A 25,754-nucleotide genomic window follows, 5' to 3' on the forward strand; every position below is an offset into this window, starting at 1 on the left:
TTTCAAAGAAGAGAATTTAACCATGTCCGTCAGTTAATCTGTCGAAGTTATTTTCTCAACAATATTAAGATTATTACGGGACTTTTTAAGTTGACCACACAATAGCATGTCAAATTCAACTGTCAATTGGTCATTTTTTATTTGTTGGATAAGATGCCCTATCGATTTTTTTAAACAACACATTAATAAGTCACCAAATATAAGAAGTGGGTCATTATACATTTGGCTATACATAAGCTTGCAGAGTAAATTTCCAATTTTAAACTAAATATATTTTATAAGAAAATTTAAACTAATTAAGTTATTACTAAAATAAGAATTGACAATATATAATTATGTTGACTAAATGCATTAAGCATATTGAATTCCAATTGGTGGTCATTCCTCTTACATAAATACATGTATTTATTTAAGGGGTGATCATATATATGGTTTATAAATGTTTTCCTGAATTTAATTCAGTTGATAAGAGACATCACAATATATTTGAAGAGTTCGGTATTTGAACCCCAAACATTTCAGCTATTCACTTTAAAGATGAAATTTTTAACCACTAAATTACCTGACTAAAAAATATATATAGTTAATAAATTGAAATGAATTAAACCTTAGTTAAGTTTCTATAAACCATGATGTAAAAAAAATGTTTCTATAAACCATCTTAGTAAAACACTAATTAAATAAGTCAAATTTAAAATGCTCAATATATATATATGTATGCAGAGCAAATTGCAAATTTAAAACTAAATATATTTTATAAAAAAATTAAACTAAATTATTACTACAATAAGAAATGACAATATATAATTATGTTAAAACTCAACGCCTAACTCTTAACCCTAATTTCTCTTCTTCTTTTTTTCGGTAATTAGAGAGGAATAATTTAGGATCAATTTTGATCCGGAATCACCTCTCTTGATTATTTTTTTATTCTTTTTCGATTCAATAAGTGATTTACACATAATTTTAGGTTTAATTTGAGTTTTTTCTTTTGTGATTTCTTCATCTGGTGTTGTTTTATTCTCGTCTTAGTACGGAGTTGTTTGTTATCTCGTCTTCATATGGTGTTTGTTTTGTTTAAATTTAAAGATTTATTTCTATCCAAATTCAGTGCAGATTCAATGATTTTAGAGTCGTCAACGTTGCAGATCCGGATGCATGACTATTCCGGACACTTGGATTTTATTATAGCAATTGTAGGTTGTGTCATATTTGTAGACATTGAGTCATTTTATGCTATTAACTCGGTTGTTGTGAGCTTGTTTGCAGATTCATCTTTTTTAGTTTTTAGTAAATTTTAATATGTAATGATTTCGATTGATGTACTATGTCAATTTGAATGAATGAATATCGTTGTTTTTTTCGTAAAAAAAAATAAAATTATGTTGACCAATTGTATTAGGCCTATTGAATTCCAATAAATGGTCCTTTTGCAAAAATGAACTCGATCCATAAATACGCGTACTCATTAATTTAACGGGTTATGTTGATTGGTGTAAAAACCTAGGAAGCACAAACACCTCTATGATTAGACGTATTGTGGTGTCCGATACGTGTCGGTGTTCGATACTCGTATGACACTCATACGACACGTGTCAGATGGCTCAGATCAGTGTCCAAAAAAATTCAATTTCGACACTTCTTTGATTGGTGTCCGACACCTGTAAAGACACTCGTACGACACGTGTCGGACAAGTGTCCCAAAAAAATTTGTTTTTTCTTTGTTTATACTCTCCTTAGGCACATATCACACATATCTACAAGAGTTAAAATGTGTCGAAACAACAATATTAATCAATGAGTGATTGAAAATATTACATTTGAATTACAATATTTTTAGCTTTTTCAAAAATAGATGGATAAGTAAAGGTAAAATAATATCATATTTTATTTTAAATTTTTTTTTAAAAAATAATTTGCTTAACTTAGATTTACATGTAAATATTTTGACTCTCAATTTATATCTTTTATAAATATGTAGCGGTGTCAGTGTCCTATATTTTATACATTAGCGGTGTTGCGGTGTCCGTGTCTGTGTCGTGTCGCGGTGTCTGTGTCGGACGTGCTTCATAGGTAATAACCCTTTAGTTTGCTTACATAACATTTAAAGGTATTTGTGAATTGCAAGGGTTGAAATTCTATTTTGATTATAAAAAATTTAAAAAGGGGTTATCATATATAGTTTATAAATTGAACTGAATTAAACCACATTAATAATTTAATTTAGTTTTTTTATTTGTCAACCTAGAAATTTCACTCTTAAGATGGATAAGTGGATTGACCGGAGTTCAAATCCCGCCCCCTACATATATAATGCAATATCCTACCAACTATGTTAAACTCATGAGACAATTCAATTAAGTTTCTATAAACCATTTTAATACAATACTAATTAAATTTTAAAATAGTTTTAATTTGGTTTAAAATTGGTTCCCAATCGGTTTACATTTATGAACTGCTTAAAAAAAATAATTTCACTATTTATCCATTATTAAACAAATAATTTAAAAGTTGGTTTTTTATGTCCAATTTTAAAAATTGTTTTTATGGTTCCCACAATCATGGTCGTCCTTAAGATTTTAGGCGCCCTCGAAATTATGAAATTGTTGTCCGATATTTTTTATAAGCACTAGTAGAAAAATGACTTTTGGTTTGGAGATACCACTACCGGTATGTGAATACCAGTAGTGAAATACATTTGACCAAAGGATTCCACTACTGATATTTTTAAAACGGTAGTGGAAAGTTCAGAGACAAGGGATTTCACTACCGGCTTTGCTAAATCCGTAGTGGAAAGTAGACACGGTGGCAATGTCGTAATTACGTACAAATTTGTTTTAATTATCTTCCACTACCGATCTAGGATTCACCGGTAGTGGAATCCTAATAATGTTATTATTTTTTTCATATTCCCACTTTTCACTACCGATCTAGGATTCACCGGTAGTGGAATCCTAATAGTGTTATTATATTTTTCATATTGTCATTTTCATTCCCAATTTTCATACGCGTTCAATCTCCCTCCCACTGCAAACTCTCCATTCTCAATCGTCCCAAGTTCTTCCAAATCGTCCCAAGTTCTTCAAATCAAACACTCCAATTTCCCAATCATTCTCCAATCTCTCCATTCTCCATTCTCCATTCTCCATTCTCCAATCTCTCCAATTTCATTCGGTTTCATTCTCCAAACCCTAGAATGCTTGAATCGCCTCCAAATTTCTTCGTTTTTATTCGGTAAAGGTATGAATAAATCAAACTTCCTCCAAATTTCATTCGTTTTCGTTTTCATTCATTTTCATTCTTGTTCATTCGTTTTCATTCGCTTGGGTTTTCATTCGTTTTCATTCACGTCGTTTTCGTGGGTCTGTGATGTTCATTTCTGTGTGGGTCTGTGTTTTTTTGTGTGGGTTTTCATTCTTCTTCTGCTTGATGGCTTGATGATGAGAATGTCAATATAAAAATACAAATTTGCATGAGATTTGGAAGTCTGTGTAGGTCTGTGTAGGTCACTTTAGCATGAGATTTAATGAAAAGTAAAAAGATATATGGTCATTTCTGTTTATGATATTTATTTTGCTGCTATTTTGATTATTTTTTACTTCATAGATGATATGTAATGTTTTAAACCAAGCCATGTTTTGCTGCTATTTTGCTGCTATTATATCAGATTTTATTGTTGAAGCTAAACTCCAAATAGGCAAGAAAATTCAAATAACCAAGCCATGTTTTAATGTCAAAGTGTGATTCAAAATTCGTTATGTTGCTGCACATGAGGGTGTTAGGTATAAGCAAGTATATAGAAGTCACTCATGTTAACCTTGTGCTTAATATATTCAAGGTATATAGAAGTCACTCAAGTTATAGTGCTTAATATATTCAAGGTTGGCTAAGGAGTGAAAATATGGAGTTAGAATAGTGCTTAATATCTCTGCCATATAATATACTTACTCAAGGTGACCAAGTTTGATGTAGTTAGAATAGTAAGGGAAAATATGGAGATGGTCAAGAGGGTTTTGGTATGAGCCTAAGATAGCTGAGTAGTGTCTCTCCAAATACCCTTCAGCTTCACCACATAGCCTTATAAGATGGGATCTTTTTTCTTGCAAATACCCTTCAGCTTCGGCTTCAAGAAAACATACAACTTGGCCATGGGCAGGGGTCAATATTTATGGCCAATTGTATAAACATACAACTTGTTTTGATATTAACTAAGTTGTATAAATATATTTATAAAATTATCAATGCTTGTGCTGTGCAGGGGTTGCTGTGTTAGGCGGTGATTGCTGCTCCTGCGTTAGGCGGTGATTGCTGCTCCTGCGTGTTGCTTGTGCTGTGCAGGGGCTGGTGTTGCTCTTTTTTGGTGTTGTCATCTTTGTTTGAAGTTAGAAGGTTCAATCACGGTCTCATCTACAGGTACCGATTCTATTTCAAAACATAGAAGCTATAGGCTATGAATTTTTATTAAAATAGAATGCATAATCTAGTCATTCTGTTATAGGCTATGAATTTTTATTAAAATAGGGCGAGAGAATGTTTCGCAATAGTAACAACCTAGTCATTCCTTTAACTTAGAATGCATAAATTTCGAAACGTAGGTATGGACCGTAGTTGGATGAGAGCTAATCGATTAAGTACTGAGTACAGACATGGAGTGATGGAATTTCTACAGTTTGCGGAAAGTAATGCTGAACTAGAACGTCCTCCTCCTGAATTTCCTCCACTTTTTCTATGTCCGTGTATAAATTGTGCAAATAAAGAACCAAAACGTACTAAGAAAGAAATCATGAATCATCTAATTTGTGACGGGATTTGTCAAAATTATACACAATGGATATGGCACGGTGAAGTAGTTGCAACGCCAAGTGTGTCCCATAGAGAAAGTGGTAGTGTGGATATCGATGATCGACTGCTGAATGTGATTTTTACATTACTAATTATTTGAGTTTATAATAGGAAAAAAGTCAAAAGGGTAGGGAGAATCATGCAAAGAATGTTTACCCACATGTATTATCCCGTGGAGGGTATAAGAGGCTCGAGGAGCAGATGATCAATGAAAACAGATTGTCCTTATCGAAAGATAGTTCTGGCTTAACTGATGATGATCGTCATCCATCTCCACCGGAACGCTATGAGACATGGACGAGAGCACGACAAAAGAAAGGGGGAGAATTCACATCCGAGCCTGTAAAAAAAGTTGCTGAGAAAATTGTAAGTAACATTATAATCATGCTTTTGCTTCAAGTAACACAATTATTTACTATATTGTGACTTTGTTTGTGTTGAGACAAAATCCTATTTTGATGTTTTAAAGATAACAACCCTTAATTAAATTTTAATTTGATTCTGATCATTTTGTGATCTAACAAGTGCTCTTGAGTGATTTAATTTAAGAACAGATGCAATGGATTAAATTAACCTTGTTTCACTCATAAGAAAAGAATCAAACAAGTTTTAGACAAATCTGCAGTAGAAGAATGATCTCAGATTGGTCTCCAGACTTATGCGTTCTAAAGCATAAGCACTTATTCAAGTCAACTGGTACAAGACAAGAAAGAACTTTTAAGTTGGACTTATTAAAAGATCATAACAGTACAAATAAGTCATTTAAGGCAAGGAATTAATTTTGGTTCTTGAGCTTACTCAAATAAGCTTCTTTAAGGAATAATAACTTCACATCTTGCAACAAGGCTTTATGTTCTCATAGAACATCATTAAAGAAGATAATCTAGACCAATAAGAACTCAGCAACAAGTACATACAGCTTGCATAGAAGCCTCACATCTGAATCAAGTACAAAGCTTATGACAAGGGTGGCTACATTCCCCCATAAAAAAGTACTCATCTTACTATTCATGTGTCCTTTGAAGGACAAGTGAACAGTGGCTACTCTATGCCTTTGATGAAGAGTTTACAGCTGGTTGACAACTTGCAACAACTTGCAACAGCTATATTTTCGTTGGACCTTATCCACACCATCTCAGAGAATGGTCTCCAACGTCCTGGAGAATGATCTCCCAGTTTCTGCACTTAGGTGGCAATCTTATCCAAATGAATTCAAATCTTATTTTCCCACATGGGAAATACATTTGCAACGGATATACACTCAGAGACAACCCATTTACAGTTGGCCAAAGAATATTTCTGACCAACAAGTACAAGTGACTGTCAGAGACCATGAGAAGAACGATCTCCTGAAGCATCTGAAGGACAGAATCACATGGGCTGTTTTGTTTGTCTCTCAACGGCTATTTCTTCACTCACAACGGATATGTGTGATGTCCAAGCAACAAAGGAGCATCTCCATCTATAAATAGCACGTTGGTTTAATTGGAAGAGCAAGAACTTGAAGCACACAAAGCAATCTAAATACATTCCATCTCAAGCAATCAAGCTCTTCTTTTCACTCATACTCTAAAGCTCTCTAGAAATCTAGGATCATATTTTGTAAGAGTACTTTGAGTGTATCAATTTGTAAGCTTCACATCCGGTTAGGTGTATAAGCTTAGATCCAAAAGAATCATTGTTAAATCTTTAGGATTCTCTCAAGTCAATTGGGTATAATTGATTGAGGTTACCTTGTAAAGGTAGATCAGCTGAATATAGCTGGATACTTTGTGATCTGGATTTAGGTCATAAAGGGTTCTTTGATCTGGGCTTAGATCAAAGGGAAGTTTCTGTAATCTTGGTCTAGATTATAGTGGATAATCTCACGCAAGTGGGGACTGGAGTAGCCCATACTATTAAGGGGTGAACCAGGATAAATTCTTTGTGTGATTCTCTTCTCCCTTACTCTTTTATTTTATGCAAACACTATACACACTAATCACTTGATTATTTGCACTTACATTTTAAGGAGAACGTTCTCCAGTTGATCTAACCATCAAGCTTTTGTAGGCTGTTATTGTCTAACTTTATTTTGCAGTAGAAAATTTTAAAGGGTCACAATTCAAACCCCCCTTCCTTGTGACAAACCTTGTTACTTCAATTGGCATCAGAGCACTGCCTCTAAAATCTAAGCATCTAACAAGTGCTTGAGGAAAAGATTCAGGAAGGAAGTAATGTCTAAACCTGCAAAATTCATCTCAGAAGGAGGATCATCAAATAGACCACCTCTTTTTGAAGGAAATGACTACTACTACTGGAAAGACAAGATGGAACTATTTCTTAGGTCACAAGACATCAACATGTGGGCTGTAATTGAAGTTGGAGACTATGCTCCACTGGTCAAAGATTCATTCACACCAAAACCACAACTTGAATGGACAACTCAAGAATCTGACAGGGTACTACTAAACACTAAAGCTCAACTATTTATTAAAAGTGCTTTGTGCAGGGAAGAATATGACAGGATCATGGAATGCAAGAACGCCAAAGAAATGTGGACCACTCTTCAAACACACCATGAAGGAACCAGCCACATAAAAGAAACAAGGATTGACATAGGAGTAAGAAAGTTTGAACTGTTTGAAATGAGTAATAGTGAAACTATAGATCAAATGTATGGAAGGTTTACAGTCATCATAAATGAGCTAAATTCTCTTGGCAAAAAGTATACCACACATGAGAGAATAAGAAAGCTACTAAGATGTCTACCAGAAGAATGGAGACACATAGTAACTGCAATAACTGTAGCAAAAGATCTCAAAACAATGGATCTAGAAGATTTCATTGGATCTTTAAAAGCTCATGAAGCAATACTTCAAGAAAAGAAACCAGCAAATAACAAAATGATTGCTCTAGAATCACAAGTAAAAGAGAACCTTAAAAGAGAAATAACATGTGATGAAGAGAATCCCCTTCAACAAGATGATGAGGAAGAAATGGCTTTTCTCTCAAGAAGAATCCAAAGGCTGATGATGAGAAGAAATCAAATCAAAAATTCATTTCCACCAAGAAGAAATGAAACTGATTTAAGCCAAGTAAAGTGTTACGGATGCAATCAAACTGGACATTACAAAAATGAATGTCCAAAGCTGAAGCAAAGAAAACCTCCCTACAACAAATCCATGATGGCTACATGGGACGATCTAGAAGAATTACCAGAAGAAGAAGAAGCAAATGTCTGCCTAATGACCAGAACCAACTTTGATGAGGTAAATCTTGAACCTTGTTCATCATGCATGAAAACTGAACAACTATTTGATAATCTCTTGTATGATTCACAAATTACTGCTCAAAAGTATGATCAACTTAAAAATGAACTCACTGAAATTATTAAAGAAAGAGATGAGTATAAATTTGAACTTACTAAAGTCATCAAAGAAAAAGATGAGTATGAAACTAAAAATAAAACCTTAAAAGACACTTTAAAAAGAGTTCAAAATGATCTAGATAAAGTAGCTAAGTTAAGTAAAGAAGAAATTACTGTTCAACAAGAAAACTTAGGACTAAAACAGAATATTTCACTTTTAGAAAAAGACATAGCCAAATATGTAAAAGCAACTGAAACCTTTGAAAACATCCTAGGTGTTCAACAAAGAGTAATTGATAAAAATGGAATAGGCTTCAAAACTCATCAAACAATTTATGATAAAGTTTTCTTACCTAAAAAAGATCAAAAAGTAAAAAAACTGTTTTGTTCCTTCTGTCATAAACATGGACATATAAGATACTTCTGTTTTAAGAAAAGATCAAAAAATTCTGTGAGAGATCATTCTCCAGATAATCTCCAAAACTGGTCTCAAAGGAATGCATACACAAAACCATCTCATAAGAGAATACATTTTAAAAACACTAACCAACAAGGACCCAAATCCATATGGGTACCAAAAGTCTTACTAAACTCAAATACAGGAATGTATGCTAGCAGTCAAGAAAAAGCCATGGTACTTGGACAGTGGCTGCTCGAGGCACATGACTGGAGACAGACACAGCTTCCTTTCCCTTGAAGAAAAGGAAGGAGGAACCGTTACCTTTGGAAATAATGAAAAAGCTAGTATCAAAGGTAAAGGTATAATAGGTAAAATTAATTCTGCTAAATTAGAAAATGTTCATTATGTAGAGGGTCTAGAACATAACTTAATAAGTATTAGTCAACTATGTGATAATGGTCTTGAAGTTATTTTTAAAACTCATACATGCGAAATTAAACAAATATCTTCTGGAAAAACTCTTTTTAATGGATCAAGAAAAAAGAATGTATATGTCATATATCTAGATGAACTGCCTGTTGAGTCATGTTTTGTATCTCTTGAAAAGGATAAATGGATTTGGCACAAAAGAGCAGGACATGTAAATATGAGAACAATTGCAAAACTTTCTCAACTTGATCTAGTAAGAGGATTACCAAAGATAAGTTTTGACAAAGATAAACTATGTGAAAGTTGTACAAAGGGAAAACAAACCAAAAGTAGTTTTAAACCTAAAGATTTTATTTCAACTAAAAGACCTCTTGAATTACTTCACATAGATTTGTTTGGACCTGTCAAAACTACTAGTCTAGGTGGCAAAAACTATGGTTTTGTTATTGTTGATGACTACTCTAGATACACATGGGTTTTATTTTTAAAAAGTAAAGATGAATCTTTTGAATCTTTTAAAATCTTTTGTAAAAAGGTTCAAAATGAAAGAGGTTCAAATATCATCTCCATAAGAAGTGATCATGGTGGAGAATTTGAAAACTCCCACTTTGAATCATTCTTTGATGAAAATGGTATTTCTCACAACTTTTCTTGCCCAAGAACTCCTCAACAAAACGGAGTTGTTGAAAGAAAAAATAGAACCTTACAAGAAATGGCAAGAACTATGATAGACGAATCCAATGTTGAAAAATACTTTTGGGCTGAAGCTGTCAACACTGCTTGCTATATCTTGAATAGAATGTCTATTAGAAAAGTTTTGAACAAAACCCCTTATGAACTTTGGAAAGATAAAAAACCAAATGTTTCTTATTTTCACATTTTTGGGTGTTATTGTTACATCTTAAATATTAAAGACAATCTAGGAAAATTTGACTCTAAGTCTGATAAAGGAATCTTTTTAGGATACTCTTTAACATCTAAAGCATATAGAGTTTATAATCTAACATCAAAATCTTTGGAAGAAAGCATGCATGTAAAATTTGATGAATATGATGATATATCATGTGTAAGAGAAATAGATGATGAAGATGAGCAAAGCTCATCAAAAGAACAGGTTGCAGAACAGGAATCACCACCTCAAGAACCTCCTAAAACGTGGAAGATTGTAAACAATCATCCTCAAGAACAAATAATAGGCGATACTGCAGAAGGAGTAAGAACCAGAAGATTGTAACACCCAAACCCAATATTTAAATAAATCCAACTATAGAAAATTCTTTTTCAAAATACACAGCGGATAATAAAATTAAAACGACTCGAAGTCGAAGTTAAAATATAAAATAGTGGTTTAAGGTATTACATACTTCAAGAACATTGCTAATTAGCATAAACCTCGCTTAATAAAAATTATTTTCTAAAATAATACATTTACAATAAAATAAGAATACAAGTACAAGACTCGATAAACCCTTCCCCGTGTCATAATCAGAGCGGAGCTTCACCAACAACTCGAACACCGACAAACATACACAACCTGATAATCTGAACCCACAACGGTTCAGCACAAACACAAAACAGAGGGTTAGATAATATAATCATAACTAGTGATCGAATATAACGAATATCCGACACTAAATAAATAAGAACAGTTACATAGATACAACTCAGACATCCACACACATATATCAGACATACTCAGACATATGTATATATGAGTTAAAGATAACATATATCACATAACTACATGTTATTAACGAGTTATAATAATCAGGTAACGCATTATATTCATTTATCAATCATACATCACATTTGAGAGGTATTAATCATCAACATTAATAAATGAATTCTATATATGTCAGGTATCATTTAACAATTAGGAACAACACATAATTCCTAATGTATTCTAATGTCACATAGATGTGATATCACCTAGACACATCTAATGCATGTGGTACCATTTCATCATAATTTTGGATAATTTAATCCAAGTGTTTTAGATCATCGTCTCTAAAACATTCTAGATCATCGTCTCTAGAATAACAGTAAACTAGATCATCGTCTCTAGGATACTCATCAATAGACACAACTTATGAATGCATGAATGTGCATATACCAAACATATGGTTTTATCTCAACTATAACATCAACATAATATGGATAACATAATCCAAATATTCTAAATCATCGTCTTTAGAATACATCTACTCATGATAAATTATCATTTATCATCATTAATAAATCAACATCATAATTTATCATAATCTATCAACAAGCCTAATCATCATCATTAATCAACAACACATAATGTATCAACAAGACTTAACAACATCACTATCATCATCAACTCATGGAAAATACATTTATTCCATACTCAAAAGATACTAAAACTAATCAACAACAATTAGTTATTTAATTCAATTAATAAAAACTAATTAAGCATACTTTATATGCAAACACAAACAACCAACAATCATCTTAGAAAACAAACTCCGTAATCGGAATCTACACGAAAAAATGAGCAAAATAGATTCCGGGTGCATAAGTCAAAAAAAAGTCAAAATAGTCAACATAAGGGGTTGCGTCGACTATAGCGTCGGCCAGATTGCGTCGCAAGCGCACTGTTCATACTGCAGGATGCGTTTTGGTGCGATTTTGGTCCAAATAAGCACGTTAAAGCTACGAAAATCACTTATTTAAACCCATAAATTCATGTCAAACAATTACCACACTTATAACATGATTAAATCAACTTAAATCATCAATTATAAGCACTTATTCATGGATTTTCATCATTTATCAAATCATTTCATTTATAAATCATGAACACACATAGATAATCATATATCATAACATAAATTTCATGATTAACATATTCCCAAATCCCATAACTAACCCAAAATGAAAAAGAGATGAGAAGAGTTTGAGCTAGAGAAGGATACTTCTCTCCTCTCCATTAATTCACCTCAAAGATTATAAAACTACCCTCATACCTCTAATGAAGCTTGAAAAATGGAAGCTTGGTTGTTCTTTGAGCTTGGTTCTCACTTCTTCGTTTCTTCCTCCTTTTGTTTCTAGAGCCTCTCTTTCTAACTTCCCTAAGAAATGTGAATAATGACTCTTTCTCTTACTAACTAGCTTTTATAGTTAGGTTTTCTACAAAATTCCAATTCACACCCCCCATTCTACTAACTTACTAACATAATACTCATTCTATTTATTTTAGGCACAACTCACCTAAAGCTCCATAAAGAAATTCTCATCTATTAATTACTCTAGTTAGCAGTTTAAGTCTAAACTCATAAATACCGAAATATTCAATTACGAAAATTACACGCCACAATAAATAAATATTCTAATAATAAAAATTGGGATGTTACAACTCTCCCCCACTTACAGAATTTTCGCCCTCGAAAATTACCTGACTAAAACAACCCCGGATAAGACTCCTCCATTACTCGTTCTTAACACGTCCTTCCAACGATTAACTTTCTTATTCCATTCTTCCGTTAATGACTCTTGTACTTAACCTCATCTTACCTTCCAAAATTTCGTGAAATTCTCCGACATATATATATATATATATATATATATATATATTTTTTTTTTTTTCATTTAATGATTTCACCATCCAGATTTCCGACCGTAACTTTCTCTTATAATCTTCTTCTCGGGCTTGGTTAAATCCGATACACGAACTCTATCTCATAATTTCTTAACCTTGTCCTTATTTACTCCAAAGTCCACTTCTTTACTTTGATTGATTTGCATCAATCGGTCCATTAAATTTAAATCCACTTTCGAGCTTCTCCAATTCTCTTCAAGAATATGACTTGTCAACTTTATCTTACTCAACTTAACAAATCTAAGTGTTATCTTACATTCCAATCTCACACCTCTAAACTACTTAATCAACTCTGATTCTCTTGTCATAAATGTTGACATCTGCAAGACTGCTAACTCAACTCTTTGGCTTTACCAGAATGGTAACTTGGTTCAAACTCATAATCCTCCAAAATTCTAACCAATCCCTTATACCTCATATTTTTTCTCCTTTTGATCAAACAGACACTTCAAACTCTTGAGATCACTTGAACACTTCAAATCTCGACCCATATAAAATATTGTTCTCAAATCTTAAGCGCACACACAACAACCACTAATTCCAAATCATGAGTCGGATACTTCTTCCCATGAATCTTCCACTTCCTCGACACATTGACCACAACCCGACCATCTATAAGAGCACACCACTTAACTCATTCTAGTAATACTTCCTTTAAATCTCTGATAACAACTAGCTAATCCTCGAAAAATTCTAATCTCACTAATCGACTTAGGATTTCCTATTGCACCACGACATCCACCTTACTTAACTTATGAGCACTGATCAACTAATCCGTAAAATTGTCTAATGGTATCTTCATCCAATCGCCGATAATCAACACTCATGCGGTCATCCTTCTTATTACTCAACAACAATGTCGCGCTCCGCAACGAAATGATCGATTTGACAAACCTCTTCTAATAGATCTTTTAGTTCATTCAACTCCGAAGCAGACATCACTAACACCCGAACACTCTCACTTGCATCTCTATCTATCTTACTCTCTTACACTTAAACATCTCATAGGAATATAATCTTCTCCCCCACTTATCTCAAACCCACCTACAACTCCAATTAGAATTTTCAACTCTCATACCTAATTGTAGACTTTTATGGTTCACTAACTAGCTCTCACGAAAGGAACTAGAATCGACGGTGTTTACACACTTGTCGCATACAAAGAGTAAACTACAAAATACAAAACATGAACATCTACATTAATTTGCACAAAAGCCAAACATACTATTTCACATAGACATTCAGGTAACATATATCTTCCCTTAATTCTAAAAATTAAGAATTAAATCAAAACAAGAAAAGATAAATATTTCATAACAATGAATTCTAAAATTCAACAATTTACTTTCACCTAAGCATGCCATACAAAAATATAATTATCTTAACATGGTAAAACAAAACATCAAAACTTGTGCAACACATTTACCAAATTCATCGTATAAAAAATAGCATAGTTATTCACTGTAACTTACAAATAACAAAAAGAATGAGTCAACTTTCATTTGAATAACTTAGCGCATGTCGTATATAAAGTAAAACATATGCCAAATATATCATATAATCCACTTAACTTCATTACTAATTCCTACTCTTTTTACTTTCGTGAAAAAGAATTAGTTTCTCATACTCAAAGAAAACAATTTACATTTTCAACAAGATTTACATCATTGAAAATAAATACTTCTTCTAAAACTTTTATACGTCCTAAACAACTACACACAAATTATACATATATTGACATACATAAGAATTCACATAAACTCTACCACAAATAGTTAATTTATCTATTGATTCCATTAGCATATTCAAGTCATGATTGAATCTAGATAGCACAAAATAATTTTCAACATTCTATACAAGTTCAATTATTAACAAAACCATCATTATCTTCCCATTTAATTTAATCACAAGTAACACAAGAATGCAAGAATTTTCATGCTCAAGCAACTAGAACAAAACATCATCTATCATTCAAGCATTGACAAGTTAATACTTAAACTATCATCATTTTAATATTCAATCATGAAGTAAGGATTATAAATGCTAAAGTTCATATCCCTTAAAAAAAATAAGTTTCAAGAATTAAGTAAAACAACATGCTAACAAGGAACTAGAAACAAAATTCATTAAAACTAGTCACACGTTCGCAAAATAATTATATAGTGACTAATGTGCAAGTGTAACTACGAAAATTAAATCACCAAGAAAATACAACAGTTACACAAACACGATTGACACTACGCCCACTCAGTCTGACTGCACAGACTTGCTCTGATCGACACATAACCCACACAGTCCGAAGACAACGGGGCTCTGATACCACTTTCTAACACCCAAACCCAATATTTAAATAAATCCAACTATAGAAAATTCTTTTTCAAAATACACAGCGGATAATAAAATTAAAACGACTCGAAGTCGAAGTTAAAATATAAAATAGTGGTTTAAGGTATTACATACTTCAAGAACATTGCTAATTAGCATAAACCTCGCTTAATAAAAATTATTTTCTAAAATAATACATTTACAATAAAATAAGAATACAAGTACAAGACTCGATAAACCCTTCCCCGTGTCATAATCAGAGCGGAGCTTCACCAACAACTCGAACACCGACAAACATACACAACCTGATAATCTGAACCCACAACGGTTCAGCACAAACACAAAACAGAGGGTTAGATAATATAATCATAACTAGTGATCGAATATAACGAATATCCGACACTAAATAAATAAGAACAGTTACATAGATACAACTCAGACATCCACACACATATATCAGACATACTCAGACATATGTATATATGAGTTAAAGATAACATATATCACATAACTACATGTTATTAACGAGTTATAATAATCAGGTAACGCATTATATTCATTTATCAATCATACATCACATTTGAGAGGTATTAATCATCAACATTAATAAATGAATTCTATATATGTCAGGTATCATTTAACAATTAGGAACAACACATAATTCCTAATGTATTCTAATGTCACATAGATGTGATATCACCTAGACACATCTAATGCATGTGGTACCATTTCATCATAATTTTGGATAATTTAATCCAAGTGTTTTAGATCATCGTCTCTAAAACATTCTAGATCATCGTCTCTAGAATAACAGTAAACTAGATCATCGTCTCTAGGATACTCATCAATAGACACAACTTATGAATGCATGAATGTGCATATACCAAACATATGGTTTTATCTCAACTATAACATCAACATAATATGGATAACATAATCCAAATATTCTAAATCATCGTCTTTAGAATACATCTACTCATGATAAATTATCATTTATCATCATTAATAAATCAACATCATAATTTATCATAATCTATCAACAAGCCTAATCATCATCATTAATCAACAACACATAATGTATCAACAAGACTTAACAACATCACTATCATCATCAACTCATGGAAAATACATTTATTCCATACTCAAAAGATACTAAAACTAATCAACAACAATTAGTTATTTAATTCAATTAATAAAAACTAATTAAGCATACTTTATATGCAAACACAAACAACCAACAATCATCTTAGAAAACAAACTCCGTAATCGGAATCTACACGAAAAAATGAGCAAAATAGATTCCGGGTGCATAAGTCAAAAAAAAGTCAAAATAGTCAACATAAGGGGTTGCGTCGACTATAGCGTCGGCCAGATTGCGTCGCAAGCGCACTGTTCATACTGCAGGATGCGTTTTGGTGCGATTTTGGTCCAAATAAGCACGTTAAAGCTACGAAAATCACTTATTTAAACCCATAAATTCATGTCAAACAATTACCACACTTATAACATGATTAAATCAACTTAAATCATCAATTATAAGCACTTATTCATGGATTTTCATCATTTATCAAATCATTTCATTTATAAATCATGAACACACATAGATAATCATATATCATAACATAAATTTCATGATTAACATATTCCCAAATCCCATAACTAACCCAAAATGAAAAAGAGATGAGAAGAGTTTGAGCTAGAGAAGGATACTTCTCTCCTCTCCATTAATTCACCTCAAAGATTATAAAACTACCCTCATACCTCTAATGAAGCTTGAAAAATGGAAGCTTGGTTGTTCTTTGAGCTTGGTTCTCACTTCTTCGTTTCTTCCTCCTTTTGTTTCTAGAGCCTCTCTTTCTAACTTCCCTAAGAAATGTGAATAATGACTCTTTCTCTTACTAACTAGCTTTTATAGTTAGGTTTTCTACAAAATTCCAATTCACACCCCCCATTCTACTAACTTACTAACATAATACTCATTCTATTTATTTTAGGCACAACTCACCTAAAGCTCCATAAAGAAATTCTCATCTATTAATTACTCTAGTTAGCAGTTTAAGTCTAAACTCATAAATACCGAAATATTCAATTACGAAAATTACACGCCACAATAAATAAATATTCTAATAATAAAAATTGGGATGTTACAAAGATCATTTCAACTTAATGAGAACAATCTAGCTATGATCTCTCAAATTGAGCCAAAATCCATAGATGAAGCTATCATTGATGAATCATGGAAAATTGCTATGAAAGAAGAACTTTCACAATTTGAAAAGAATGAAGTATGGAAACTAGTACCAGCTCCTGCAGATCATTCTATCATTGGAACTAGATGGGTCTTCAGAAATAAAATGGATGAAAATGGTAAGGTAATTCGCAACAAAGCAAGACTTGTTGCTCAAGGTTATAATCAACAAGAAGGTATAGATTATGATGAGACTTTTGCACCAGTAGCAAGGTTAGAAGCAATTAGAATATTACTTGCATATGCATCTCATAAGTGTCTTAAACTTTTTCAAATGGATGTGAAAAGTGCATTTTTAAATGGATTTTTAAATGAAGAGGTTTATGTCCATCAACCTCCTGGTTTTAAAGATGAACACAAACCTAATCATGTTTTTAAACTTACCAAAGCTTTATATGGACTTAAACAAGCCCCAAGAGCATGGTATGATAGATTAAGCTCATTTCTAATTGGAAATGGTTTTTCTAGAGGAAAGATTGATACAACACTTTTTAGAAAAACAAATGAAAATGATTTATTAATTGTGCAAATATATGTTGATGATATTATATTTGGTGCTACTAACGAAAAAATGTGCGAGGATTTTTCAAACCTTATGCAAAGTGAATTTGAAATGAGCATGATGGGAGAACTCAGTTTCTTTCTTGGCTTGCAAATCAAGCAACAAGATGATGGAATCTTTATTAGTCAAGAAAAATATATCAAAGATCTTCTCAAGAAGTACAACATGAATGAAGCAAAGATCATGACTACTCCAATGCATCCATCAACAAATTTAGACAAAGATGAAAGTGGTAAAACTGTGTCTGAAAAAGAATATAGAGGAATGATTGGATCACTTCTATATTTAACTGCAAGTAGACCAGACATTGTATTCTCAGTTGGTCTTTGTGCAAGATTTCAAACATCTCCAAGGGAATCTCACCTTACAGCAGTCAAAAGGATTTTTAGATATTTGGTGGGAACACCAGATGTTGGTCTATGGTACAAAAAGGGATCTCATTTTGACCTAAAAGCCTATTGTGATGCTGACTATGCTGGTGACAAGCTTGAAAGAAAAAGCACAAGTGGTGCTTGTCAATTTCTTGGTGAAGCTCTTGTAAGTTGGTGCTGTAGGAAGCAAAACACCATAGCACTCTCAACAACTGAAGCAGAATATGTATCAGCTGCAAATTGTTGTTCACAAGTGATATGGATCAAAAACCAACTTGAGGACTTTTCCCTAAGGTACACAAATATTAAAATTCTTTGTGATAATACTAGTGCCATTAATTTATCAAAGAATCCCATTCAGCATTCTAGATCTAAACATATTGAAATTAAACATCATTTCATACGTGACCATGTTTGCAAAAAAGATGTTGAATTAATATTTGTTGATACTGAATCTCAATTAGCTGATATTTTTACAAAACCTCTAACTGAAGATCGTTTTAATTTTATTAAAGAAAATTTAAGAATTATAAAAAATCCCAGCTGAATATTGTTGAGACAAAGTTTCTCCTCTTGGAGAACGTCAGGAGAACATTCTTTCCCTGAACAAAAAATCAGGTCTTAAAAAAATGATCTAAGTTTTGGCTGAAAACTCTTAAATGTTTATTTCTCAAATTAATTATAATTTTTAAGTCCTTTACTCTTCCCATGACATTTGTCTCTCTCTTTCTCACGCCTTAACTATCTCTCTCTCTCTTTTTAGTTTTCCTAAGTACAATTTGCAACTATTCATAATTGTACTAAGCTACACCTAACCTATCTATCAAATCCTTTCCTATTCTCTAGACACTCTCTCATTAGTGGTTTATTTAATCAAAACAAAATCTACACTCTTTCATCATCACTTCCGTAAAATCCTTATCTATTCTCCACTATTCATCAAACCCTTATCTCTTCTCCACTGTTCATCTTCCAAAATCAAATTTTGCTTCCATGGCTCGTTTGAAGAAACCTGCAAACAAGAACAAAATGGAAAGTTGTTCATCCTCTTCTCAAAAGTCAGGTACCAAATCATCCTCCTCTACCTCTTCTAAATCCCTTTCAACTCGTGAAAATGAGATTGAAGTTCAATCAAATCCCTCAAATACGCCTCAAACAAACCAACCCTCTATTGAAACACAATCACCACCACCAACAACCATTCAAATCTCTGCAGTTTTAATTGGAGCCATTCCAATTACTTGTAAAACCGTCATTGAACCCATTCAATGTTCTCAAACCGCTGCTGAAATCAAAACCACCACTCCAAAAATCAAAACTAACCCTATCTCTAAGAAGACTTCAACTTCAAACAAAACCAAAAAATCCAAATCACTTGATGTTTCAAAAGTCAGAAAATCAAGTAGATTAGCCTCAGGTGCTGGGAGAAGACCAGCAATAGATAAAACTGTGTATTCTCTCTCTGATGATGATTCAGAAAATACACACTCAGGCTCTCCAAAAGCCAAATCCGTTCCTGAAATTAAAACCTACTCAAAAAGACCTTCATCGTCCAAACACCACTCCAAACCCTCAAAATCTGAATCTTCTGGAGAAGATATCATGATTAGAAAACTCAAAAAACCTGCTCCTCTTATTCATGAGGATTGTCAACAAAGCTTCGAAATCTTTTCAAAGAAAAAACCTGTTCTTCCTGGTAGAGTGTATAACTTTGATGATCTTATCAACACAGATCATGACCTAACTCAATATACCAACCCTCTTGGATGGACAAACTTGTTCAACATTAGAGAAACTCATTATCCTAACCTTATCTCAGCTTTTTACTTCAATGCTGTTATTTCCTCTGAACAAACCTACATTGCCTCTGAACTCAAAGGAATCAAATTCAAGGTCACTGAACAACTCCTCAGTGAACTCTTAGATGTACCCTCATCTGGTCACAAACTGTATGGAGAAAGCTGGTTCTCCATGGCAGGAGTGAACAAGGAATCATTCATGTCTGAAATCTATGAACCCGGAACCTCTCTCAAAAATCCATCCTCTTCCAAACTTAAACTTGTGTTCAAAATGTTCCACAACATGTGTCTTCATGCCATCTTTCCCAGAAAAGGTAGCAAGGATAAAGTCACTGACAATGATATGTTGATAATGTATCATATGTTCAACAAAATTCCTCTCAACCTACCCTTTGTCATGCTCAAACATATGGTTTCTGTCATTGAAAATGAATCCAGAAAAGTCACTCTTCCTTATGGTATGTTTCTAACAAGAGTCTTCAACAAGTTCAAAGTAAGCTTTGAAGGAGAAGAAGGAAAGAATTCATCTACCACATTCTCCCTAAAGAATATTGGAAGAATGAAGTTCATAGGAGATATTGAAGACCACACCATTCCTGATCCAAGCCAGAAAAGAAAAAGAGAAGATTTTGAAAAGGATAGCAATCTGAACCTTCTAGCTGAAGCTGTGACAACACAGCAGGGAGACCATCCAGAGATCATCCTCCCAGTCTCAGCTCCAACAGAACAAACCAAAGAAACTGTAAGTGAAAAAACCACTTCTGCTCAGTTCAATCCTTTTGTATCCCTAGAGTTTGATAACCTAAGAAATGATTTTGGCAACCCTCAAAATCCTCACACCTCTGTCTTGGATAATGACTTTTCCACCATTAATAATCCTGTCAATACATCCATCTTCTCACCTTTATTAACCTCTCCACAAACCTCCTTTGACACCACAGATTTTCTGAAAAATTTCATTTCAACTCCTTCAGATTTTTCAAAAATCCATCAGCCTATCTATACTGATGCTGGTCCATCTCTGCCATCCTTCCCTCACAACTTTGCTTCCATGAACTCTTTCTGCACTAGCTACCCATCAACTGATTCTGCTGCATTCCAAAACTCTGCAAATATACCTCCTTTTGACTCAAGACCCATCAAAAAGTCAAAAGTTGAGAAAGATATGGCTAAGCTCTTTCAAGCCATCAAGATCAACAACACTCTGATGAACTACACTATCCATGAGCACCAGCTCTTTAGGACCTGGCTCATTGAAGAATTTTGCCCAGCAATGCGTATCAATCCACCTCCATCAAATCCTCCTCCACAAGTTCCAGATTTTCCAGAACTTGGCAAAGACTCTAACTCTGATCCTTCCTCTCCTGCAGATCCTCAGTAGCACTCCTTCATACCTCCCAAGCCTTTTTGCTGTTGACAAAAGGGGGAGAATGAATTCTGTAGTAATTAGGGGGAGATTGTGATATTTTGAAATGTTTTAAAAACTCTTTTGATTATGTTGTTGTTTGCCTTATGTACTTCAGTCTTAGAATTTGTAGATATAATTGGAAGTTGTTTTGGTTTCAACTTCTAATTGTATGTTGTTTGAATTCTAAGAACTTAGATTATATTTTGAATCACCTTTTTGAATCATTAATCATGTACCTGAACAATGTCATATTCTCTGATTATGAGTTTGATTAATGAATGTTATGTTTGATTCAAATTTATGTCTTTACATATTTTTACTCAATTTGCATTTGCATATTTTATAAATTGATAAAGAATGCTAAAATTGAGGGGGAGCTTTATATGATTAAATCACAAGTATTATTACTGAATATGGTTTAATCAGAATCACAATCAAAAATTAATTAAAGGTTTTGTCATCATCAAAAAGGGGGAGATTGTTGAGACAAAATCCTATTTTGATGTTTTAAAGATAACAACCCTTAATTAAATTTTAATTTGATTCTGATCATTTTGTGATCTAACAAGTGCTCTTGAGTGATTTAATTTAAGAACAGATGCAATGGATTAAATTAACCTTGTTTCACTCATAAGAAAAGAATCAAACAAGTTTTAGACAAATCTGCAGTAGAAGAATGATCTCAGATTGGTCTCCAGACTTATGCGTTCTAAAGCATAAGCACTTATTCAAGTCAACTGGTACAAGACAAGAAAGAACTTTTAAGTTGGACTTATTAAAAGATCATAACAGTACAAATAAGTCATTTAAGGCAAGGAATTAATTTTGGTTCTTGAGCTTACTCAAATAAGCTTCTTTAAGGAATAATAACTTCACATCTTGCAACAAGGCTTTATGTTCTCATAGAACATCATTAAAGAAGATAATCTAGACCAATAAGAACTCAGCAACAAGTACATACAGCTTGCATAGAAGCCTCACATCTGAATCAAGTACAAAGCTTATGACAAGGGTGGCTACATTCCCCCATAAAAAAGTACTCATCTTACTATTCATGTGTCCTTTGAAGGACAAGTGAACAGTGGCTACTCTATGCCTTTGATGAAGAGTTTACAGCTGGTTGACAACTTGCAACAACTTGCAACAGCTATATTTTCGTTGGACCTTATCCACACCATCTCAGAGAATGGTCTCCAACGTCCTGGAGAATGATCTCCCAGTTTCTGCACTTAGGTGGCAATCTTATCCAAATGAATTCAAATCTTATTTTCCCACATGGGAAATACATTTGCAACGGATATACACTCAGAGACAACCCATTTACAGTTGGCCAAAGAATATTTCTGACCAACAAGTACAAGTGACTGTCAGAGACCATGAGAAGAACGATCTCCTGAAGCATCTGAAGGACAGAATCACATGGGCTGTTTTGTTTGTCTCTCAACGGCTATTTCTTCACTCACAACGGATATGTGTGATGTCCAAGCAACAAAGGAGCATCTCCATCTATAAATAGCACGTTGGTTTAATTGGAAGAGCAAGAACTTGAAGCACACAAAGCAATCTAAATACATTCCATCTCAAGCAATCAAGCTCTTCTTTTCACTCATACTCTAAAGCTCTCTAGAAATCTAGGATCATATTTTGTAAGAGTACTTTGAGTGTATCAATTTGTAAGCTTCACATCCGGTTAGGTGTATAAGCTTAGATCCAAAAGAATCATTGTTAAATCTTTAGGATTCTCTCAAGTCAATTGGGTATAATTGATTGAGGTTACCTTGTAAAGGTAGATCAGCTGAATATAGCTGGATACTTTGTGATCTGGATTTAGGTCATAAAGGGTTCTTTGATCTGGGCTTAGATCAAAGGGAAGTTTCTGTAATCTTGGTCTAGATTATAGTGGATAATCTCACGCAAGTGGGGACTGGAGTAGCCCATACTATTAAGGGGTGAACCAGGATAAATTCTTTGTGTGATTCTCTTCTCCCTTACTCTTTTATTTTATGCAAACACTATACACACTAATCACTTGATTATTTGCACTTACATTTTAAGGAGAACGTTCTCCAGTTGATCTAACCATCAAGCTTTTGTAGGCTGTTATTGTCTAACTTTATTTTGCAGTAGAAAATTTTAAAGGGTCACAATTCAAACCCCCCTTCCTTGTGACAAACCTTGTTACTTCAGTTTGTGCATGTTGTAGGAGAAAATTGTTGAAGACTCAAAAAAGGGTGACTTTGTTCCAACGGGACGTCACGATGTCCTAACAGAAGCCATTGGAACACCTGAGCATGGTGGTAGTGTTCGTGGTGTTGGAAAAAAACATAACATTACCACTTACTGGGGAAGATCAAAGGTTTCACGTCAAAGTCAAGGTATAGATGTCAAAGAGCAACTAGCAGCATTTAAAGCAGATTTGGAAGCTAAGTTTGAGGAAAAGTTGGCGCAAGAGCGTAAGATGATGCAAGATTCTCTTATGGAGACACTAAAGTCCATGGGTTTATCCCAAACCTCTGATACAAATAATAGAGTCATGGTACCTGAAGCGCAAACTGAACAACTTGTTGTCACCGGAAGCGCAAAAGGGAGTTGTTCTCCTGCACCGGTCAAGATGCAAAATGAACTCAAGGAGGTTGTTGTCACTGAAAGCGCAAAAGGAAGTCGTTCTCCTGCACCGGTAGCAGAGGCTCAAGATAACATGGACGATGTTCAGAAATTGTTAATCATGGTTCTGAAAAGGGGTGATGATCATTTGGATGTAGAATTAATTCATTGTTCAATGTGTACTAATTTTCTCATGTCTTGCAAGTGTATAAGAGAGTTGTTGGTGGGTTCTATTTGGCTCGACATGAGTACTCTAAGTGTTTGGTGCTCGTAAGTGTACTTTCTTATTTACTACTATCTCAATATCTGTTAATATGTTATATATCTCTCCTAACTTTAAAATTATATTCAGGTACATTCATCGTTTATGCATTGAAAACAACACCACAAATGTATATGGAATTTTGGAACCAACTTTTCTGAACATTGTTGGTGATGCTGGGAAAAAAAGTGATCAGAGAATATCTCAAAGTAAATGCAAGAAATACATCCAGCATAAGTTACAAAATGAAAAGAAAGAGTGTCAATTATTACCATTTAACCATGTGTAAGTTTGTATGAATTTGTGTATTTTTTTAATACTTATTTATTTTTTATAACTCATAGTTATTAACAATATAATACTGTTCTTCCACGCACGCGTACAGAGGACATTGGCAGTTGATAATACTTTGTCCAAAGATAAATACCGTGGTTGTTATTTGTTCACTACATTGGAAACTTAATCCAATAATGGAGAAAATTGTTTCAAGGTAATTAAGTTTATACTTTAGGGGTTTTGGTTATATACTATAAACATAAATTATTACAAATTTTATATGATTTTATGCGGCTTTTTTTTCTTATGAATTAGTGTTTTTACGGTTGATCAAATGGCGAATGGCAATAGAAAGAACAATACCGTATGGCTTTATCCACAAGTAAGTGTGGTATTCTAACTTTATATATATTTACTTTTTTGATAAGTAAGTGTGGTATTTTTTGATCAAATGTTACTATATATAATTTGTAGGCGAGGAAACAATATAATTCAAATGACTGTGGATACTATGTAATGAAAAATATGTTGGACATTGTCACTGCTAAGATAACTGATTCTTGGATGGAGGTAATAATTTTTATTTTTTATACATCAATAATTTTTTATAACCGAGTCAAGAATAGTTTTATATTATTATTTACTTATTGTAGGTATTTAATGACCCAAAAGAGTTAACTGCTGAGGAGATGTATGAATTGCGATTACGTTGGTCAACATATTTTTTGGAGTTATTGGAGGGTTAAGATTTATCTGGTGAGTTATAGAATAGTTAATTATTTGAACTTTGTTTTTGCAAATTGGTCTATTCAATACATTGCAGCAATTTTAGTTTACACTTGTTTATTTGAACTTTGTTTCTGTCAAATTTGAGATTCTGCAGGGTGATGAATTGGTTATTAGCTTTAGTTTGAGTCTTGGAAGCAGATCAGGTGATGGAATTGGTATTTTGGCTCGGATGTGCATCTCACTGTTTTGGACTGTTTATTTTGGACTATTTTAGGATGGTTTTATGAAGGAATTGGTATTAGAATTGGTATTTTTGTGATGGAATTGGTATTTTATGAAGGATTGGTATTTTAGAATTGGTATTTTAGGAATTGGTATTTTAGGATTGGTATTTTAGGAATTGGTATTTTAGGACTGTTTATCAGGTGATGGAATTGGTATTTTAGGATGTGCATACTGTTCTAGAGTTTTGATTTTTCATATTAATATGCAGGCACAGGAAGCTACAAAAAAACGAAAAAAAAAAAA

The 25,754-nt window shown here is 33.2% G+C and overlaps 1 protein-coding gene and 2 long non-coding RNA genes across 3 annotated transcripts; 1 reads left to right on the forward strand and 2 right to left on the reverse strand.

Annotated features, from left to right (window-relative positions):
- Window positions 1-2,903: 2,903 nt before the first annotated feature.
- On the forward strand, window positions 2,904-25,704 carry LOC123884879. The gene is made up of 10 exons (XM_045934109.1): window positions 2,904-3,240; window positions 4,259-4,413; window positions 4,954-5,208; window positions 23,559-24,229; window positions 24,312-24,506; window positions 24,607-24,711; window positions 24,813-24,879; window positions 24,972-25,067; window positions 25,151-25,253; window positions 25,381-25,704. The coding sequence occupies exons 3-9, from the start codon at window positions 5,044-5,046 to the stop codon at window positions 25,241-25,243; spliced, it is 1,392 nt and encodes a 463-aa protein (XP_045790065.1). The 5' UTR covers window positions 2,904-3,240; window positions 4,259-4,413; window positions 4,954-5,043; the 3' UTR covers window positions 25,244-25,253; window positions 25,381-25,704.
- LOC123884882 lies at window positions 10,319-12,513 on the reverse strand. The gene is made up of 2 exons (XR_006801002.1): window positions 12,011-12,513; window positions 10,319-10,562 (listed from the first exon to the last, which is right to left on the reverse strand). It is a non-coding gene; the product is annotated as an uncharacterized LOC123884882 (long non-coding RNA).
- Window positions 15,037-17,127, reverse strand: LOC123884880. The gene is made up of 2 exons (XR_006801001.1): window positions 16,729-17,127; window positions 15,037-15,280 (listed from the first exon to the last, which is right to left on the reverse strand). It is a non-coding gene; the product is annotated as an uncharacterized LOC123884880 (long non-coding RNA).
- Window positions 25,705-25,754: the final 50 nt, after the last annotated feature.

The sequence above is a fragment of the Trifolium pratense genome, linkage group LG5 (genome assembly GCF_020283565.1).
Source record: "Trifolium pratense cultivar HEN17-A07 linkage group LG5, ARS_RC_1.1, whole genome shotgun sequence".
In the NCBI taxonomy this organism is placed as follows: Eukaryota; Viridiplantae; Streptophyta; class Magnoliopsida; order Fabales; family Fabaceae; genus Trifolium; species Trifolium pratense.